General features: G+C 37.9%; 1 protein-coding gene across 5 annotated transcripts in view; it reads left to right on the top strand.

Moving 5' to 3' along the window:
- The window catches only part of pard3bb (par-3 family cell polarity regulator beta b), a 305,177-nt gene that overhangs the window by 226,080 nt on the left and 56,605 nt on the right, over positions 1-22,492 (top strand). For all 5 annotated transcript variants that reach the window (XM_089133316.1, XM_089133317.1, XM_039683213.2 and 2 more), the window contains 2 exons: positions 14,114-14,230; positions 15,933-16,214. In XM_089133316.1, the coding sequence (XP_088989442.1) occupies positions 14,114-14,230; positions 15,933-16,214 (399 nt within the window). The remainder of the gene's footprint in view (positions 1-14,113; positions 14,231-15,932; positions 16,215-22,492) is intronic.

Here is a 22,492-nt window from a genome sequence, read left to right as displayed (position 1 = left end):
ATTCAGAGTCCATGGAGGGCTTCTGGAACATTATGAAGCATTATGGCCAATCTATAGCATTTTCACCCTCGCTGACTTTTTTCTTGTTGGTTTTTGTACCATGTTGTAGCAATTTTCTCACTACTAAAGCTTTAAGTCTCAGACACAGTCAGATGAGTTAAATCTAAGTTTGGACAGTTTATAGAAATAATAACTTGCGTTGATTATGATATGTGAATCAATGGTAACTCTTTGTGATGGTCCTCCAACAGACTTTCTACTGACTAAAAGTAACATTGCCAGTTAATGTAAACTTATTCTACTACTAATACTCTAATGAGAATTAGTTGACATGTAGTTGTAAAGTTACTTATAGTTAGTGGAAAGAGGGCCATCAAAATAAAGTGTAAACCAATCAATTGGTAAGGATCAATAGAATTCACAGGAAATGGAAACAGTCATATTAATATTTATAGATAGGGATGCACTGACATAAAGATGAGCCGATAATTTGTTTTGTTATATCCGATAACTTGCAAATATTACAATTATGTATTATTTGGTCTAAATAAACTTAACAAATCAATAAATTAAAAACAATTATGTTTTTTTTTGCTACTTTTAATAGTGTTATTAAATTATTACTATATTTTAGTGAGTTGTAGATGACTTCAAAGGTAATATAAATGTAGCATTATGGGAAATGTATGCACAATTAAATATCCTATATAGGCCAATACTGATAAATAAGACATTTATAATCAGCTAATAACTAATAGGATATGTTGTCCACAAATTTGTCCATGTTTGTTCCAGACCTTTGTGTCTTTCTTTCATTTTTTGCTGTTTATGTCATTAATAATGCACAACAGACTTGAGGGATGTGCTGCAGCTCAGAATTTGGTTTGAGGAAAATGTCTTTAGGGATGGGACGGTATGAAAATTTCATATCACGATTATAGTGTTCAAAATAATCGTGATTATCAATATTATCACGGTTTTTGTAAAAAATTTATGAAAGTGCTCAAAAAGAACTGATGCTCACACTGAAAACATTTAATTTCATTTTATAATTGAAAATCAACAAACAACAAATAAAACAAGTCTCTCTATGCAGTTTTTGTAAGCAAGATTCTATTCTATGGCATTTGCTTCTTTATAATGCCCGTCGTCAATAGCAACGCATTATTACACAGCGCACATCCATAACATTCACAACGGACGCGCGCTCTTGTTTCATTCAAATACAACTTGCCGTCTTGCGTCTCCAGTTTTTGATTGTATTGCAAAAATGAAATCAGAGTTGATTTATTTTTTACATAGTTTGATAATATTGGTGTGATATATCTTGTCTGGACGATTGTTTTACAAAATGAATTCATAAACAGGTAAGATTTAAAACATTAGCTAATCTCATTGTCAATTCAATATGTCCCCGTAATTATGTGGTAAAAATTAAATCGGTTTAATACGTGATGTATCTATACTTTACTATCCCTTAAAATATCACTCTTAATAATAGTCTTGTTTGAAGTTGTTCGTTCGTCTTTGGCTCAAAGCCACTTGCTACGAACTTTTCTTCGCGGAAGCTTGACGTCTATTTCAAGTGAGTGACATAAAATGTTTCAACTCAAAACAACATTTCGTGCTCAATTGTTTCCCAGACGTAGTTTTGGTATTGAGGTCAAAGTTAACTTGCCTTGCGTTCGGGTGATGATCACACAAGACAACTCGGCAGATTTGAAGTGTTTCTATTGTAGTGACTTTTTGTTCGGCAGACAAGGTGACCATCCTCGATCAAGTTTCCCTCAGGACTTTTGTAAAACCCAAAATATGACCACACCTCAGATTTGGTCCTCTTAAAAGGCTGAAAAACCTCCTGAGCACGGTCACTGCCTTCCGCCATTCCTTCTCGAATAGTAATTTAAAAAAATATTGCGTGCTGCGCGCCTGCGTCAGACTGGCCGACAGGATTCAGTGAGTTATTAAAATCGCGATAATCAAACACGGTTTTAATGATAATTAAATTTTAAACGGTAATACTAACCGTCAGTACATTTTTTCACGGTTTATAGTGAAACCAGTTATCGTCCCATCCCTAGGTGGAGCCTTTACAGCCCGATAAGAAATAAGGACACATTTTCTTTCACCTCAGCCTTGTCTGTGTTTTAGAAGTACACTGAAGAACAGTTTGAAAAGAGCGAGGCTGCTAGTCACTGGAGAAAGTATCCTCAGTCTCAAATGAAGAACGCTGGGAGAAGTTCTACCGAAGTTCTGAAGATTTGTGGTGACCAAGAGCAGAAGCCAGGGATCTTAGCAGGGGGGAGCCGTTCTGCTCGCCAGTCTGTTCCATTGTTCATCCAGCCCTGCTTCCTTCTGCTTCCTGCCGCCCACCGTACGGATCCAGACAAGTGTTTCCGCCACCTCCCTTCTGTCCTCCCTCTGTCTCTCTTCCATACCATGAGCAGATTGTCTCCGATCAACTCTACAGTTCAAGTCTGATGGCCAGAGCCGAACAGCAGTGCCTTGTTAATGTGCGCTAACATTGCCAGCCTCTGACATACATTTTAATGTGCAGTTGTCCTCCACAACGTTCAGGAGACACACCATAGAGTGTCTGTACATAATTAGCAGGATTCTTGGTTGACGAGGTGCGATGAAGTGACGTTGACGTGGTGAAAGCCGATAATGTATTCATGCGATTCGGCTGGTGCTATTGCAGTGGGAGGTTTGGCGTCAAAAGGACAGGCAGTCATGGCGCAGACAGCTGGTGCAGATGTATCGGGGATGTCACCACATGACCGCATTCACACCTCAGAGAAACAAACCGGCCTTTGGGGTTTTGGCTGACAATCCTTGACTCCCACGGCTCCTGTAATTCAACCCGACCTTAGGTCGTCTAGAAGCTCTTGCTGGAGTTGCATATGCGTGTCCTTAGTTTAATACCTCTGTCATCTATAGCGCTCAAGCACCTGTCAGAAGACAAAACGGGTCTGAGAGCCATTAGGGGTTAGACAAAGCCAAAAATGGTCGAGTCTACTAAAAGGTGAATAGATGAAAGGGGCAGTTATGTTCCTTTGGAGGAAAATGCACCCGACGCAATTACACCCTGAATGGCCGTCATCAGGCAAAGAGGTATTGATTGGCTTCCTCCACCATTACTCACCCCAGACGCTCAAAGCAAATCTCACCCTAGATCTCTTGTGCAAAAAAGGTTAAGCACTTCTTTTGCAAAGGAAGATGGAAAAAAAAAATAATGACTGGGAGAATAAAGTGAAAGAAATGGAACGAGAAAGGTGGTAAGCATATAGACCTTCAACTTCCATGTGTTTCTAATCAAGTCAAAAGAGGTGTTCCCTGCGATCAATCTTCGGGAAGGGTGATCTCTCACACTTCCTCCTGTTGAAGTGGAGAGTTTAGAAAGCTGTGGATCAGATCTGGCTTTGAGGGTCCTCTGCACCATGTCTGGCGTGATTTAAGACTGACTTGCCCCTGCCTTTGATCTGGCCAGATGAGGGTGCTCTTTCTTGTCCCGCCTCTGATCAACACAGGAAATTAACATTAATAATTCTGTTTCATCCCCTGGAAGGATACGAAAAGAATGCTGAGTGGAAGAATGCTCTTAAAAGTCAGAGCTGTGGCTTAGAGGTGCTCCAAACACATTGGAACTTATGAAACAATTCTTGCAAATTCTTACATAAAATCTTACATCATTTTAAATCAATGATTTGTCTAATAATAGTTTTTATATGATTTACACAGAAATTCGCTCTGCCTGTGTGGGTTTTTTTAGGCCGATCGAATTGTGGTGCTCAATTGAGAAATGTGGGTTTGAACCTGGCCTGCTTCCATATCTTTTCTGTCCTCTCTCCTTTCTTTAATTAAAGTCACAATATAATGGAAGTCACAACAAAACTTTTCCACCACATTGTGACATACTGTACATCCGAGAAACACATCGTTCTATCCGTTGTTTGGTTATTGAATGGATGCAGATTTGAAAGTGAGCCTGAAAATTGAACAACAGAAAGGGATCACTTGCGCTTCAGCCTGGTTTGCGCTCACAGAACAGGACACAGGAATCAACTCAAACAACCCAAGGCCTAGGAGCAGAACCGGAGCACAAAACGTTCAAATTATTTTATTGAAGAAAATGATGCCCATGCGTCTTCTTCAGAGTTAAGCCTGAAAAATTAACCTCAGCATTTTGATTAAAAATTACAAGATAAAAAAATAAATAAAAATACGATCAATTACAATACGATCAAGAACATTTATAAAATGGATAGCGTGGCATTAAAATATATTACAAAGCAAATAAGTGTTGTTTCACGGACGTACATCAGAGAGACACACTTTGAATAAGCGGTATGTGGTTTGTGTATTGTTGCTGCCAAAAAGCCCTTTGGTCTGATTGGCGTGTTAATATTCAGATGACTGGAATGGGGACTGATTAAGACACCATGCTGTACTAACAATCAAAAAAAAAAATGACAGGAATTAATGAATTGTGGCATGCTGCGTTTGAGTGTATGTAATCCAGGTCAAGTCCCAGACTCTCCAGTCTTTTTGTTGTTGTTGTTTTTTTTTTTTTTCTTTTCTTTTTTCTTGCTCAGTGACCTGGGGGTCTTTCTGGCTGTGTGAACACAAGTGGCCCACGTTATTGTGTTCGCTGTCAAAAACAGGCGTGGAATCTGCTATTGAAGTGTAAAATTACTGGAAATTACAAAATCTGCGGATGAGGATATTTCAAAAGCATAATACAACCTTAACAGACATCCTAATTCATACTTTTTTTCTTTTTTGCACTGATTGTTAGAGCATTGTCAGAGAACTGGCTTTAATGAAGGCTTCCCATATAGAGTAATTAATTGTGATTTAATTATAGAGCCATTGATGGAGATGATTGGAGGAGTATGAAGAGAAGCAGAATTAGGCTTTTTTGTGGTCTCACTGACGCACACACATGACATCAGTCAAAATTGGCCCCTGGCATCTGTAACCTCCCCTCTGGGGCCCCAGTGCCAAAAACACAGAAACCCCGCAGGCTATGTTTGTGAGGATGTGAGGACAACAGATTTCTTTTTTTTCTTTTTTTTCTTTTCCTTTTTCTTTTCTATTGACGAGCACTTGTGTGGAACTTTCTATGGAGTGAGTAGTGTCCACCTGTCCCTCATCTGATCATTGTCCCATCTTTCTCTTTCATCCACTCATTATCTGATCTCTTTCATTATCTGCCCTTTCATTGTTCCTTTCTTGTTCTTTATCTTAATTTAGGTCTTTTTATGTTTTTGTTTTAGAATTCTGCCTTTTATTGGACTGATATAGTAAATAGGAAATCATTGAGAAAATAAGGGTGTTATAATATTGTTGCTGTTCTGATTCAAACCTGTATTACTCACATGTGGACCAGGGCTCAGCATGTAGAAACAATGTTTTGGGATTGGCAATCACATTTACATAAAGTAGTCATTCTTGAATTTATAGTGATGGGTATTTTACTAACTGAGCGTTTTGGCAAATCTCGAGTATAAACAAAACACAAAAGCGCAACATTTGAGGCCATTTTCCAAGACATGTTAGATGCAAATAAACAAAAAGGTACGAGAGTCTGTACTGTATTGTAAACAAGTCACCGCTGAAGGGTGTTGTTTGGCACGAAGTGAAGTGGACAAGATATCGCAGCCAACATTCAAACATATATTTTATAACGAATGTCTGATTGGAGGAAAATGCTATATACTTTAAATGCAGGTACACTCACTTCAACTTCAGCTTCAAAGAATAATATCAATAAGAACATATTTTTTACGTTGATAGGAGTGTTGTGTAGTGATACATAGAACCATTGGGTGAAAACACAGCTACTGACCAATCAGAATCAAGGACTGAAACTAACCGTTTTATAAAACATGTTAAAGAGATAGTCCAACCCAAAAAATGAAAATGTTGTCAACATTTACTCACCCTCGTCATGTCATTCCAAACTTGAATGAAAACCTTTCTACTGAACACAGAAGATGATGTTTTGCAGAATGTTGACGACCAAATAGTTTGCCTCTCATTGTATTTTTTTGTCTAAACAATGGAAGTCAATGGAAACATTTTTCAAATTGGTTGTTATGTTCCACAGAAGAATGAAAGTCATGCAAGTTTGGAACAACATGAAAATAATGACTTTTTTTTCATTTTTGGGTGGACTGTCCATTCAATTCCCAGGATTGGTGTTCTAAAGCTGGATTTACTCAAATGAGTTACATCTATATTTAGCTTCATGTGACTTGCGCATCAGCTCCCAACTTTTTTTTTTTCATTCTGTACTTCTCCATTGTCTATTCATCCACTTCCTTCACTCTTTCATGCTGCATTTGTTTTTCCATCAATCCATGTCGTCTTGTGTCTCACAGTGTCTCTGCTCTTTGATGAAGATCCTGGCATGGTGGCAGTAGTGATAGCAGAAATTTCACGCTGTTTTCCCTGTTTCTCCGCCTGTGTGTTGGCTGAACAGATGGGCTGACAGTCTTGGATCCCACCTCTCCTCCCTCTGCCCTTTCAACCCCCGCCATCCGCACACTCGTACCCTGTACCAGGGGTGCCATTAACCCAGAACCTGCCCTGCTCCCCTTACTTTTAAGCACTGTTATCCTGCTGGCCTGGAGAGCATGGACACCAGGAGGCCTTTTCTTTGGCCATTTTTATGCTTGGCACTGAAAGAGAGAATTTGCTTAGATCTATATATATTCTCTCCAACACTGGACTGTCAGACAAGCTTGACTTCTTCTCAAATCTAACTCTAGGGCTTGACAGACTGTTGAGATATTTATTAAACATGAACATCGAGATTTTTTCTCACCACTCACCTCTGGCTTTATTATAGGACCTGTGCAAAACAGACCATTATCAATTTATTTTCATCACCTAGTTTCCTCCGTTAAACACAGAAACCTATTTGCCGGTAATATTATATATTAATATAAGAATATACATGTATGTTAATATACTAACAGAAGACTTGGATTTTCATATTTTAACATTGAAAGTATGGATCTGCGATTATGTTTAACTAATAAAAATGTATTAGTGGAAAATATGGTCAAGGCAAAAGGTTTCCAAGACCATTTAATGTGACCTTCACATAATAAATATGTAGTTGTTGTTCTTCCAGTGTAATAGAGTGCCGAAGTGATGACGTCACTTTGAAGGACAACTCGGAAACTAGCGGTGCATGGGTTCCCTCGGTCGAAAAGCAATCCATTTTCCCCATAGACTTTTGGAAAATCACAAAAAAATAAGATCTGTATTTAACAAAGACTTGTGACCCTTACACGTTTTGTCTATCAAGACAATCTGTACAAGTTAATCCAAAATTGATACATTTTGTAGCCTATATAAAGATTTTAAAAACAAAATCAGTCACAATAAAGTTTAAAAAACCACAAGCAGGTTATAACTGTGTGTTCTATATGTCATAGATCAAAACGTGAAAATATTTAGAGGCTTTGTTCACCAGAGACCTTATTTCAGGAGATTTAGCAAAAACCCATTCAAAAATCCCATAGACATTAGAGCGAGGGTACCGGTGCTAAAATGCTAACTCACTTCCGCCTTTTGCCCTATAGAGTGATGTCGTAACTTCGGCACTCTATTCTCTCTAGAATAAGAATGACCCCTCCAATAAATTACACTCCACTTGGTATAATAACTAGCAATGTCAGGTCACAAGTTAAGGTTTGTCCGTTTGTCTTTTGGTTTTGCTAACGCTTTTAATTTACTTCCTGTCCCCACAATCAATTGGTTGCAGATGAAGTGACTGGAAATGATTGCCATTGCTTTTGTTCATAAATCATACTGTTGAGGTTTTACTGTATTAGTTATATAGAAAAAGAAACTAGAAAACTGCATTCATCAAACTGGCTCATGGGGTCTTTAAAGACATGAACTATGAATGAGGAATGTATTTCTCACTGAGAATATGTTAATTTGTGTGTTAATAGAAGACTTTGTGTTTACCTATCTCTCAGTTTCTTCCTATAATGGAAAGGCTATTTTGGAGGTGTGAATTTATATATATATGTGTGTGTGAAACAGTCTCTCAGTAGTGCAGATGGGTACTTGAGTGTGTGTGTGTGTTTATGCTAATGAGCTTCTTCAGAGGAACACGGCGAGCTGTGTGGCACAGTGTCTGTTCTCCTGTTGAATATTTAGTATTCACTCAGCCGCTTCCTCTAATTACCTGAGAACATGCTAATGAATTCATCAGAATCAGCTGCTAATTGGCCATTTTGAACAACCCAGTCTTCTTCAGAAACATGCTTCGCTGCCAATCAGAACGCTTGGCCCATTCAACGTCTCCTTATCATTTATACATTGTATTGATATGTATGAAGTGTTTTTTTTTTTTTTTTGCCTTTTTTTTTTCAAGCCGCCTTTTGTTAAAGGCCAGGTTCTTAATAGCCTAACACCCATTTGCACTTTTTGTCCATTAACAGCTTGACGTGTCAGGAATGTTCGCTGGCTAAAGTGGATATTTTTCAGGCCAGCTAGAAGGTACTTAGCATTGCTCTGTTCTGATTGGCTCATTCAGTTTCTACAACTGCCACCTATTAAGCTGCTATGGTAACGAAGTCTCATTATTTCAGCGGTGCCCTGTTGGGAACGGCAGACATTCGGAAAGGTCAAAGTGGTGACATCACTTCAGCCAGAGCTTATTTTATTTGGGTCCTGAATCCCGCTGTAATTTGACCCGACTGCCAAAGAATTGAACAGAAAAAAAAAAAATGGAGAGAAATGAATAGAAATATGTGTCCTTCTTAAAAAAAAAAAAAAAAGAATAGCTTACTCTCTCATCGGTTTCATAGTTTCCTTTTGCTTATGTGTGTGTGTTTGTTTCCTGTTTGTAAGTGTGTGCAAGTGTTCCTGAAAGTGTGAGTGTGTAGGTTTGTGTGTGTCTCGGTGGAATAGCACATAATGAATATGGAAAGGCAGTTGGAAGAGATAATTAAAGTGGAGATGGCTTTGCTCTGGTCTGCAGGTGTGCTTAAATCAGCTCATGTTCACCATCACTCACAAGAATTGAAAACAATCAATGCTTAAAGGGACTGTTTAGCCACAAAAATGAAAATTATCATTATTTACCTTGTTGTTTCAAACCTGTATGACTTTATTACAATTTGATTACAAAAAAGCATCCTCCAAAAATTGAGAAAAGCACCTGAAAAGGTGTGGCGTTCATATTTACCAATGCCAAGACCGTCACAGTGTTGTTACTAGGAACACTTACCAATACCGCTTTTTCCAGAATGAGTCCGATACCAATACGTTCATAGAGTATGAGCGAAATGCTTAAAATCAGATACTTTAATACTTCAACTCCCTTAGTATTGAAATTGGTGACTTGTAACTTGGAGTCATTTGCGCTATAATGTATCTGTACTTTTGTAAGTATGGTTTTCAGCTCTGCTCTATTCCAATTTCGATACTACAGCGAAAATACTAACCTAACTGATATAAATTTAAAACATTATTAATGGTTAGTAAACAACCAGTAATAAAATTAGAACAGTAATCAAATGGGCTGGCATCTTGATGCATCGATTTTGAATATGTGTTTAGATTTTAGATGGTGAAAGGCAAGAATTTAGCTAAATAAAGTATTTTCTTCACAAAAAAAAAAAAACTATTGTTTGATATCAGAAGAGTTGGAAAATAGTCGTATATACTCGTTTTTGTTGTATGGAAAAAAAAACAGTGTAAAACTGTGTCCATGTACTGTATTTACTGTATTAAACATGTTTGCAACAACACAAAGATTGGTAAATAATGACTTTGGGGTGATTTTTGGGTGAATCGTTCCACTGTTAGTCCTCCCTAAAATCCTACACTTCAAAAAATATTTTCTAAGTCACACACAAAACAGATTATTGTTTTACAAGAAAATACTGTTTCAGTATTTCTCGAAATTGTGTTTAATTCAATATGTTACTTGCTGTTTCTTACTGAAATATACTAGCAATATCTTGAGTGAAAATTGTTTCTATGCACCATTTTTATTTTCAGTGCCTACCCCGTTAGCAGTGCTTCCTTGGCCATAGATCACTCTGAAACATTTCCAACAGTGATTATGCCTTTCACTGTAGTTCTGGGCTTAATCAGTGTCTGGGAAAGTGGCCTTTAGAGTTTTACCCTGCAGCATTTTGAGCTTTTTCATGTTTTTCTTGCTGTCTTTGTCTTTCCTTTTTGGATTGATGTGAACTGCCTCTCACCCCACATACCATCATATTCAGATCACACACAGACATGCCCCGTGGGTCCCCTTTTATCAGCACACTGAAGCATTGCGAGTGTGTGTTTGAGGTCATTGTGTTTATCTGCATGTGTGTTTATTTTCAGTTTTGTGTACTGCAGATGTTTGAATCTCAACCTCTTCCTCTTTACGCTTCATTTGAAGCTCTTTCCATTCATCTGGGTTATCTTTAAATAAACCTTGCTGTATATTTGTGGTGTCAGTGTGTGTGTGAGTGTGTGTGTTGCTGTGCATAAGTGTTAAAGACGGTCAGAGTGAGAAACTGTTAAAGCACCTTTTTCACTCACCCCATATCTTCTGAAGAAAAGATTAAATCCCAGACTTTTTCTTTTCCCTCAGTCCTCAGGGAAACGTTATCCAGAGAGGATACAGATTTGCCTACACAGAGAGAGGGAGAGAGAGAGTCCTACGTAGCAAAGAGAACCAGAAGGGGAGTGAATTAACAGGCAAACGTGAGAGAAAGACGCTGTATTTTTTTTTAATCTACGAGCAGGTAGTTTAATTAGACATGGAGGAAATGAATGTTTGGCACAGGGAGAGAGAGAGAGCCGTGATGTATTTCTTGGTAATGATCAGCACAGTTTGGCTTCTCCGCAGGCCTTCACCCCCTGTAGAGTTTACTGCCGCGTGATGAATTTAACACTGTGGAACAATCAGCAGCTCTTGACTTCTCTGTTAAGCAATTTTACACTCAATTTTTATAAACTATCAGTGTACTAAATCGCTTTAACGATGCGCCAATTGGTGCAGATTGTTAGGATAATATTTAGCACCACGCTTTAATAAAAACATCTCTACCTGCCATTTCAAGGGATGTTCCAGAGCCCTGAAACATTTACTACCTAGGTATTCCCATAATTTCATTTTATATTTCTGTTAAGATTAAAATAATTCATTTTGAATTTTGTATAATTATTTTATTCATGTTCTGTAATGTTTGATGTTCTGTCTTACTTTTGTGCTTATCTTTCGGTCAACAGTATTTCTCGATAAGGATTTAGATTATCAGCCCTAATGTCTAAACCATCCGAGGTAGACCTCAGCTTTCACGCTTTCCCACTTGGAGAGTTTTCATTTACCATCCGAACCACATCGTCATATGTGACTTCAGGCAGGTTGCGGAGAGATTTGGTCTAGCTGTATCTAACGGACTCCACCATTGTAAAAAGCTAACCGGAAGAGCCATATCCCTACTAAAAGATATACTTCCGGTCTTCAATTTTTTCATGACATATGCCTATTATGATCAAGGACGTTTCAAACTGATTGTAATATATTTATATATATATATATATATATATATATATATATATATACAGTATATATATATAGCTCCAAATCAGCTTATCAGAATGATTTCTGCAGGAAACTGTAATTACAATATATTATATATGTAATTAAGTGATGGGTAGGGGTAGTGTAAGAGGTTATAATATACAGTTTGAACAGTGTAAAAGTCATAATGTCTATGGAAAGTCCCAATAGAACATGCGTTTATTTTTGTCTCTCAAAACCTCATCTCTTATCTGTTGTAGGTGATGTAACCTAATCAATTTGAGCAATATGACCAACTAAATGATCATTGGCCCTCATTTATGAAACATAAGCAGAGTGAATTTCTGATCATAAATATGTCCTAATATCTTAATATTTGTTCAGTCCAATATACAGTTTCATGGCCAATAAGGAATATTTATGCCCAGTAAATGTTCTCAATTCCCGAACTTTTGGTTTGGATGGCAGAAAGTTCATTGTTATTCCTATCTCAACATTTCCTCTCTCAAAATCATCTTCTCCTGGCAGTGTCAATCAGCAACTTGGCTACATAGCGTTTGTTGTTTGGAATTTGTTTGAAAACAAGAGGAAAGGTTGGAGCGCTGACGGGCAGTGAATCATCCACCATGCTTCAGTGCTGAGTAATGGGTGTAGACTGAGTGAAAAAGGGAAATGTTCTGGACAGACCTGTTGACTTAGATGAGGCTTGGATGACTGAGCTGCAGGCTAGTGTGAATCACCTATGTATTTTGCTACTCCTTTCATTTTATTCACTCTGTGCCCTCTGGAAATACCCACAACATCTGAACACAGTCCTCCTGTGTTAGTGTTAAACTCTAGTTTTTGAGGGCACTGCTTTAAATGACTCAAAGGTTCTGTAGAGTGAGAGATACACACACCTTAGACGATTGAAACTGGCTATACGCATTTTAGTTTCTCCATTTGTTATTTTCCCCCCATCAATTATTTTATATTTTTTTTCCATTCATTAATTTATTTGTTCATTCATTGTTACCCTAATTGATTTTCTGTGTTACTTTGGTTTCATGCGCTCATTGTTATATTCTTTGGTTCATTACTTTGTTCATTCATCCATTTGTTCATTCATTCATTGATACTTAATTTGTTTGTTCGCTCATTTATGATTTTTACATTTGTTCTGTCATTTCTTCATTAGTTTGTTCTGTCATTCATTTGTTTGATTGTTATTTGGTTTCTTGATTAATTTACTGTTTCCTTAATTGGTTTGTTATTTAGACAATTAGTTCATTCATTTGCTTGTTCATTCACTCCCTAATTGAACTGTTTAGTTAATTTGTTCAGTGATTCCTCCATTTTAGTTTGTTGTTTCATTCGTTTCAACTTTTTTGTTTTGTTCGTTCGTTCATTCATTCATCATTCATTGGTGCCTTCACATCTTATTTATTCATTCATGTCTCTTTTTTAGATAGCCTGCTGTATTGTATTTGATTCACAAATTTCTAAAGCCACAAAGAAAAACACACGATCAACAGCTTGACTGAAAAAACATGTTACATGCCTTTTGTCATCTGATGTATAGTTTATACTGTTAGTAATGGAAAAACATGTTAAAATGTATCAAATATGATACATGGCTTTTAGAGGAATATTTATTTGTACATCGCATTGTATTGTATTTGCAATGTGTACATATTTTGACCCCAACAATAAAAACTACTGCAGTTAAATATCATCTTAGATGGTATTCTTGAGATATAGTATATAGTTCTTTAGATTTTATAGATATTCTTTTTGGCCATAAAACATCAGCATCTGCTTTTTTTCAGTTTGGGCCTCTGAATAAATAGATATGTTTTTTTTTTTTTCCTTACTCAAGTATGAGCTCCATATTCTCCTATATCACACTATATGAGCCATAAAATCCTGATGTATAAAATATGAAATTTAAATTTAAAAAGAGTCTGTGTTTATGTTTAAGTGATAGCATGGCGTGTATAATTGCCACCTGCAGTGCTTAGTAGGACTCTGTCAAGCTCAAATACTCCTTCACCATTGCTGAATGTATTGCAAAGATTTTCATATTATGATCATTGTGTGCAGATGTGTAATTTAGATCAGATCACATCATTGTGTTTGAGTGTGCACCGGATGTGCGTTGCTAAAGGACACTGGTGTGATTTCCTCTGACAGTGTGTGTATGTGCTCTTTGACGTGTCCCAGTGTGTGTAGCTGGAGGCCATGGCCTCTGCTCACTGTGACATTGATACACTGCGCTGATGCTGTTCGGCTGAGCGGCAGTGGGTTTGAGACACAAGAACACACATGAGAAATGACCTTCTATGAGCAAAGAAGATGGAGACGGGTGCAGGACTCAATCACTGGTGCAGAAATGATGCATGTTAACAGAACATCTCTACTGACACGCTCTGGCCCCTACAGCAGTTTAGGAACTCCCCAGAGTACACACACACACATTTACTGTATACTAGCTGTTTTCCTAGATAAATGTAATTTGCAAACAGTGATCATGCAGTGATGTCTTTCTATGACCACCCCTCTTTCTTTCTCTCTCAGATTTGGAAAGAAAAAAGAAGAAAAAAACAAGACGGAGACGAAGATGAATGCACAGAAGCAGACGTCAGAAATTCTGAGTGAAGAGGAGTTGGAGAGGATGAAGGAAGAGAGAGAAAGGTAGGACTGATGTCATTACACCCCCACACCACATGAATCACAACTAAAAACCTTGTCTTGTATCCTAACAGAGATGAAACCTCATACTGTAAGTGAATGATTTGAAACGCTCTAAAAACTTTTGAATGGAGTGTACATAGCACATTTATTAGGTACAATAGTGCATTTTTTTAATTAGATTATTATTTTTTTATTATTATTAATTCTTTAAATTAATTATATATATATATATATATATATATATATATATATATATATAGTATATTTATAGTATATAGCCTCACTGTATTATGGGATAGCCTTCTCAGCAAACTTTAAGTAGTTCTTTTTTTTAGTATTTTAAGGCATTGGTAATTATGCTACCTACCTACCTTTAGAAACAGCCTTTGTGATTTGACCATGACTGTGATGCCTAAATTGCTACCTACGTATCCCTTGAGCTACCTTACAGAAACAGTGGCAAGTAAAGTCCTCTGGGAGTAAAATAAATTCAGGAGGAGTCAAGACTCAGAGGAGAGGACGACTTCTCATAAGAGACACAAGAACACATCATCAGAAACACATTGCACAATTGAAAAAAAATATTGAAATAGCATCTGAAAAAAAAAAAAGAAAGATTGACTTATATTCTTAACCAACAACATCTGTTGAAAGTCATTCTGATATTATGCAATCTTTCAGTGATGAATAACTGTGACAATGATGTTGTGATGCTTGCAGTTTGTACAAGTATTAATACACTCAATAAATAGTACATTTTTAAAAAATAATAATCACAATTAACAATTTGATGAATAATAGGGTTGTTTCATTAGACTAACTGAAGACTGTTTGCAGTTGCCAAGAAATGTAATATATTAATGTACATCCTGATAAAATGTATAGCTTAAGTGCACCATCTGCAGATTGAAGCTGTTGGCAAATGCATGAATATGAGTAAATTAAATTGATCAGGCTATCAATTCCCTATAGTTTCTTAATAATATAATAATTTCTCAAACCAATCTGGTCATTATCACAAAACAAATCCCTTCAAAGTGATTCAAGACACTTAAAATGTCTCGTTCATCCTGTCAGAGTTTATTTTGTGATGATGACCGGATGACTGTACATTTATCGCACAGGTTCAGATCTTCGTCCCTTTCCATCTCATTCACTCTGACAGCTTGTTGTGGTCCATTATTGAGATGGCACACAGCAATAGATTCCTCGTCCTTTCTCTATCTCTGTCTCTCGGTGTGTCGTGTATATTCTGCCAAAAGACAGGAGAAAAGGATAAATTTAGCTGAGACGCAGGGATGTTTTTGCTGTCATTATTTTGTGTGGTGTTTGCCGAGGCTTATTTGGACTTGGAAACGTGTGAAGTGTGAGCTGGAGCCGTGCTGTTCTCCTCCATATGTTCCAGAGTGGCATTTGTTCAGAGAGAGACTTTATTGACTGAGCCTGTTGAAGCTCCTGAGAGAGACAGAAAGGGAAAAAGAGGGAGAGGGAAAATCAGCTGGATGTGTCCGAAAGGTCTTTCTTGACCTTTCCAGTTGATTGTATTTTTGGAGCGGTACTTGAAAGTGTAAATACGATTCAAGTTCAAGTGCTTTCATTTGCGCTCTCATTGCCTGTGTGGTTTACTCATTTGCAGAATTGAAATTTTAGATCACATCCCCCCTTTCAGACTAAAAATACGATAACTGATTCTATGTTAAAGAATTGAGGCTAAGCACCAGGAGTTGAGGGAACGGCAGATTCGGGACCGGTTCTCCCCACCTGACGTGGAGGATGATGACCTGGACCCGAACTACGCCCGCATCAACAACTTCAGGGAGCGCGTATCACCTTCCCAACCGCTATACGGGAACCGCAGCCCCTCTCCGCAGAGACCCCCGCCCCCAGTGTCCCACAGCAGAGAGCCGTCCACAGAAGACCCTCTGGACGGCCTGTATGCCAAAGTCAACAAACAACGAAGCCCTCCACCTACTGCTGCAGACAGGTAAATATGCATATATACATATTTCCTTGCTGAAAAAACCTGCTTAAGCCAGCCTAAGTGCATGTAGTGAGTGGATTTCCTCGGGATTGTGTTGATTGCTGAAGGATTCAAGTTAAATTGTACAGTCTTGTGTATTTTTCTCAGTCCTCATCTGTTTACAGAGTGTTTGTACTGCAGTTCTTAAAACAGTGGTTTTGTTCAGTGATTTTGTTCAAACAGTGGTTTTGTTCAGATCAAGTCATATATTCATTATTGATTCAGTGTTGTTTTAAAGATCATCAATTATTAAATTAGTTAATCTCATATCTAAAAGCAGTTCTGAAGAAAAGTGTCTGTGCGTTTCTCAACAGTGTTCGACAGCTGCGTCTCCACTGTCAGTTTATCTGCTCCAAGAACAGCGCCGTTATTACCTCGCTAGTGAGAAATGTCATGTAGCTTTTAAGTTGTTCAACTATTTTACTGAAAAAATCATCAGAGCAGCGCCGACAACTCGTTTATTTGCGAGTGTGTCCGTATTGTGTGTGTATGTGTTTGAGTGGGAGAAAGGAAATGTCCTTTCCATACATAGTAAAACGTAATGTTGCAAAAAACATGGAAACAATTTGTTTTTATCCTATTGTTTACTGTATTTATTTGCTTGGTCAGTGGGTTTTGGTTCTTTTGCTGTTATAGTCTGTTAGGACCTTTAAAAATAAATGATATCATTTGGCGAAGTAATATGGAACTGTAATGCGGTCAAGAACTGCCTGGAACTACTTTAGCCGTGCGTTTCCCTGAAAATAATTGCACGCCTTACAACGTTTGTCAAGCATTCAACAGCACCGTGGTACAAGTAATAAATAGCCACATTGTAGTGTCTAAAATACACTTCTTTTCAATTGTTTGGTGTCAGCAAAATGTTGAAATAACTTACTTTTACTAAGCAAAGATTCACTAAATTAAAAAAAGACTGAAAAACCCAATGCTTCAAATGAATTTACTCATTCTGCGCATCAACAAAGAAAGATTACTTGCCAAGATACTAGCAATCTTCTTTTATTGTTATAAAAATAATATTACTTGGTTTTAACAATTCTAAATTGGATGCGTCAAGTTTGAATCTGTTGTATAATATCTGATAGACGCACACCTGTGATGCCTGTTATTTGAATGCTATTTTAGTACAGTAAGTTGCTCGGCAACCGTAAAGAACCCATAATGCCTAATAACACACTTTAATAACAAGTTCTTCCTCGCCTTGATTCGTAATTCTCATAACCTGAAGACAGAGTAGCTGCTCTAATATTGATTCTCTCATTCCTGTTGGACACACAAGCTCAGTCTTCAGCTCTGACACTGCCGTGTGGCACTTCTACTCTTTTGATTGAGCATCAGAAATATATCAATATATGTTTCAGTGGCGTCCACCTATGGTGAAGTAAGTACATTAGCCTTGGAATTTAGATAAGTTCAATTTAAGTTCCTTTTTTAAATGAATCGCACATATAACTTATGTTTTTCACTGACAAATACAAGTGAAAACTTCTCTCTTATGCATGATGCAAAAGTAACTGGCATGTTCCTGTACATTATGTATATCTGAATGTCCATTTTCCTTGAGTCACAAGGAGATTCGTTTAAAACAGGAATGTCTCTGTATGATGGGTCAGTTTTTGGTCAGATACAGTAGTTGGGTGAAGATGTCATAAGGAAACTTGAAGGGAAGGATGCATGCCACATGGAGACAAAGGTGTAGTAGCTATCTGGGGTCGAATGACATTCATGTGATTAAAATGGAGTTGATGTTGACTAGTCGCTGATGACGTGATTAATGAACAAATAAGCCTGAACCTTGAGCTGAGACTTGATTGTGGTTTGTTCTGTGCAGAGCAATGGGATATGAAACAGCGCTCCTACATAACAGCTTATTTGTAACAGTTATTTTGTCTTTGGGGCGTTATATTCCTCACAGATTTCTGATCATTATAAATCAAATAGATAATGTAGCACAGTAAAGATTACATTTAAATGAATGCATGAGAGAGCATTTGCATGTGAATTAATTCTACCTGGCAGCGTCTCTCTAGTAATAGTAAAGCTGTGGGATTTAGTGACTAAGAAATATATGCTAGAACTTTTCAGTTTCTAAGCAATTTTATTGATAAATCACACTGTTATATGGTAGGGGGCGCTTTTACACATCCAGGTCAGCATCACTCTTGCATCCAGTTCTGCTTTTTTAGCTCACGGCGAGTGAAAGCCCGACCGATTCGGACTCTTGTCCGGTTCCACACGTGGTCAGATTCTCTTTTCCTTTTCCTAGTCTCTTCCGACCGCGTTTTCTTAGCTTTTTCCATTGTCGAGACGTATCATTGACGTATCGCATTGATGTATCACGTCTGAAAAGTGTCTTCGTCCTTCAAATGTTGTTGTTTATGTGTGTGACGTCGTTGTCGTAAAGCATGTTGTCATTCTCGCAAGATTTGTCGGGTGCGCTCCTCTCAAACTTGCATTGATGGTTTTTCCAACGGCGTCCCCCCCAAGCTTTACTAACAGGATGATTCGCCCTATTTGAGTTTGTTTACCACCGCAATTACATTGAATCTGTTATATTAAACTAAATTCTTGCATAGTGTGCCTTTAACTAATGAAATATATGGAGCGTAAAAGTGGACTTCAAAGATTTACTATCCTGTTGCGCCCTCTATAGGCCATGATCAGCGGCTAGTCAACGTCAAGCTTAAAGCGTCATGGCAGAGCAATAAAGTGGACTAGTTAACTAGTCTGTACAACCTTACAATGTCTGACTCTGTGGCCGTGTGTCTCCGATAGCTTCAGTATTGAAAAATAGTCTGGTTTATTTCCCCACTGTTATCTTTTTGCACTCTGCCACGCGGTGTGAGTTTGAATAGCGCTGCATATTCATTTCTGCCCTGCATAAGGGGGAGTATTTTGAGTGAATTCACGCTGATAGGCTGCTGATGGGTAAATTGTGAATGAGAATAGCATCAGTGACTCTGGAGTCAGCGTGAGCACGCTCTCGTGTCATTTGAAGAGTTTGTTAAACGGGAGAGTTGCTCTGTTGTATGGCCTGTGTCTGATTTAAAAGCATCCTCTGAGAGTCATTAAAACGGCTCGGTTATTTAGACGGACAGGCAGTTTAACACGCAGCCTGATGCCCACCACTGTCATAAAAAGTCTCTCAATATGTGTAGTGGCTTGTACTGGATGGTCAGTGGTGAAGTGCAACAGGATTCTCTGCATCTAGACTGTTTTATTACAGTATGTATATACAGTATATATATATATATTACCTTATGGATTGTTTAAAGTTGACATGAAACGGGAGTTGTGATTGTGTTTTCTTCTCTTTTTTGATGTATATCCTAGTGAAACAGCTTCTTTAACAGGAAACGATGTAGGGCAGGACTTGATTTTGACCATGTGGAAATGATTGGATTGTTGGATGGTTGTCATTTGCTGTTTTTGTTATGTCTTCTTGAGAAGGACAGGTTGTCCCATTCTCGTGCCAGAAAACATATCAAAGAAGAGGGAGGGGAAGTTATTTTGATTAAAGATAATGAGGGATGCAAAAATTTGATGTCATGGTGACTTAAAACATCGTATTGTACTCTTTGTAGCATGTCCACTTATAATAAAATATAAAGTACTTATTTTTTAAAGCTTCTTAAGACCATTTTAATCTTCTTTTGACCCTTCAAGTTCACCCAGAACTGGAAATATAGTCAGTTACTCGTGTGTCATTCAAAACCATTTCTTCTGCAGAACTTTTGTGTCCGTACAATGAAAGTCTATGGTGTCTAAAACAACACTGCAACATATTACTTTTCATTGTATGGAGATAAAAACCTCTAACAATATAATTTGTTATGATTCACATTAGAAATAAAGTCTTACAAGTTTTGAACTACATAAGGGTGAGTGAAAGATAACTTTGCTCGCAAAGACTGTGAATAACTTTGATATGTATGCAAATGTATGCAGTGTTAATGACCTGTTTTTGCGACTTTGTTTCCATACATGTCCTTGACAGACTGTAGAGGGTGCTTTACATTGAACTATGTCTGTGTAGTACATTATATCATATTTCAATTATTTAATAAATTAAACTGACTGTTCTGCTAGAATCGTATTGCTGTAAAAGATTGTGTGCATGATATTTTTTTTCTCTCAGTTTTTGTCTCTTCTTTCAGTACAGTTATGTATAGCACAATTTTAACCTGTGAACTGATTTAGTCTCTGAAGGCAAGACCAGACTTGTAGTGCATCTTTCAGATGCAATTACACTTGATGTAGACGTTTTGAAGCTGAGGTTTAAATGGAAAGGAAAGGAAAATTTCTTAAGCTACATCCCTCTACGTTAGTATTTCCTGGGTCCACTCAATAAGTAACAAAAGCAATTAAAATTGGCATTGGCAAGTAAATATAACTGAGCTACTCCCCAGTAGCATTAAGAAACTTCGTAGTGCATGGTTTAAGTGTCAATGACATATAAGAGTTTGCATTAATTATCTGGATATTATCATTATCTGGATTATTTCTGAAGGATCATGTGACACTAAAGACTGGAGTAATGGAACTGAAAATTCGGCTTTGTCATCACAATAAATTTTATTTATTTCAATTATTGTGAGACATAAATCACATATCATTTAAACAGCCAATACCAAAGGCATTTGTTTCCTTCTCTCCGTTCTTTCTCTCCTCTGGGCAGGTGAAGGATGTGGGGAATGTGGTGAGAGAAAAGAGTGAGGGGCTCTTGAGGTTCTCCTTATGAGAGAGAAGGGAGCGGGAGCTATTTGGCAATGGCTGTGTGAAGAAACGAACTGCTCCTTCAGCTCTGTAGAGACCCGCCACACTCGACACAGAAAGTTACTATAACAACCAGACTCTCCAGAGCTCTGCTCAGCTCCAATTAAAAAATAATCATTGTTCCCTCCAGATGTAGAGGGAAGGGGGAGACAGGTGACTCGCTTATCTGCACAGGGGCGACTGAGTTCTATATAGACTAACGGAGAGCGGGAGATTGGCAACCTTTCCTTCCACATCTCCAAAAACACTTTTATAGACAAACATATGAGGATAAAGTGGGGAATCGGTTAGATAAGAGGAAGAAATGGTCTACAAGGTCTCGGCACTCTACCTCGCCGTTTGAATGCCGTGTCCTGGATGTGCTCGAGAACAATAGCCCCCACACTGCACTAAGCAAACAGTCCTCCAATCCTCAATGTAACCCCGCCAGGGTCAGTGCAAACCCATCAAGAGCTACTCCACAGGTTACCAATGTCTACTTGCGTCCCCCATCAGCAGCCATTGTGCCCAGATACCTCATTGAAAAATTTGGCCCCCAAAAAAGCCACACTGTTAGAGCCACTCTTTCCCCTCCCTATCTCCACATGTACCTTCCACCTCCTCCTTCCCTGCTTTCTTGGGGCCTGGAGCGCAGCCTCACCATCAAAATAATTATAGAAATCACTAGATGGAGAAAGAAAAGCTTTTAGTGTTGGTTGTGTGAGTGCTGGAGTGCTTTTCTGCCCGTTAATTAATCAGCCATTCTGCTGAGCTGAATGAGAGCTGCAGGCGCGCTCGGCTGCTTTTAAAGAGTGCCAGCCCGCTCCCTTAAGTGTCTCCCCGTATCTGCAAACCCTTCCCTGTCCTGACACCGCTTCTCTGGCTCTCTCATTCACCATCTCTCCCTCAATGAGGATTTAATGTGTTTCCAATGTGTCTGAAAGAAATGTAGGTAACTGTGTTAGAAAAGGCCAAATTGACAACTAACTTAGATTAAAAAAATGGACTTACTGTAATATTTTATTGAAATGTACAAACACGTATACAATAGATGGATGGATGGATGGATGGATGGATGGATGGATGGATGGATGGATGGATGGATGGATGGATGGATGGATGGATGGATGGATGGATGGATGGATGGATGGATGGATGGATGGATAGATAGATAGATAGATAGATAGATAGATAGATAGATAGATAGATAGATAGATAGATAGATAGATAGATAGATAGATAGATAGATAGATAGATAGATTTTTTTTAATTTACCAAAGATTTGCACTTTCTCTGATGGCAACTTTTTGTTTTGTTTTGCTAAATAAGTTGAAAACCTGAATGAATTGATCAGCATTCAAAGAAGTAAAGCTGGTTTCGCCTAAAAAAAAAACGATGTAAAGTTCATAGAGGTTCATTGTTCGTTTTGAAATCTTTTTGTGCAGTTTTTGTGTGTGTGCCCTAAAGTTCAGACTCCACATGAATAG

This window comes from Pimephales promelas, chromosome 7 (genome assembly GCF_988280905.1).
Source record: "Pimephales promelas chromosome 7, fPimPro1.hap1.1, whole genome shotgun sequence".
Classification (NCBI taxonomy): Eukaryota; Metazoa; Chordata; class Actinopteri; order Cypriniformes; family Leuciscidae; genus Pimephales; species Pimephales promelas.
Note: the sequence above shows the minus strand (reverse complement) of the source record. Positions and strands in the feature narration are given on the sequence as shown.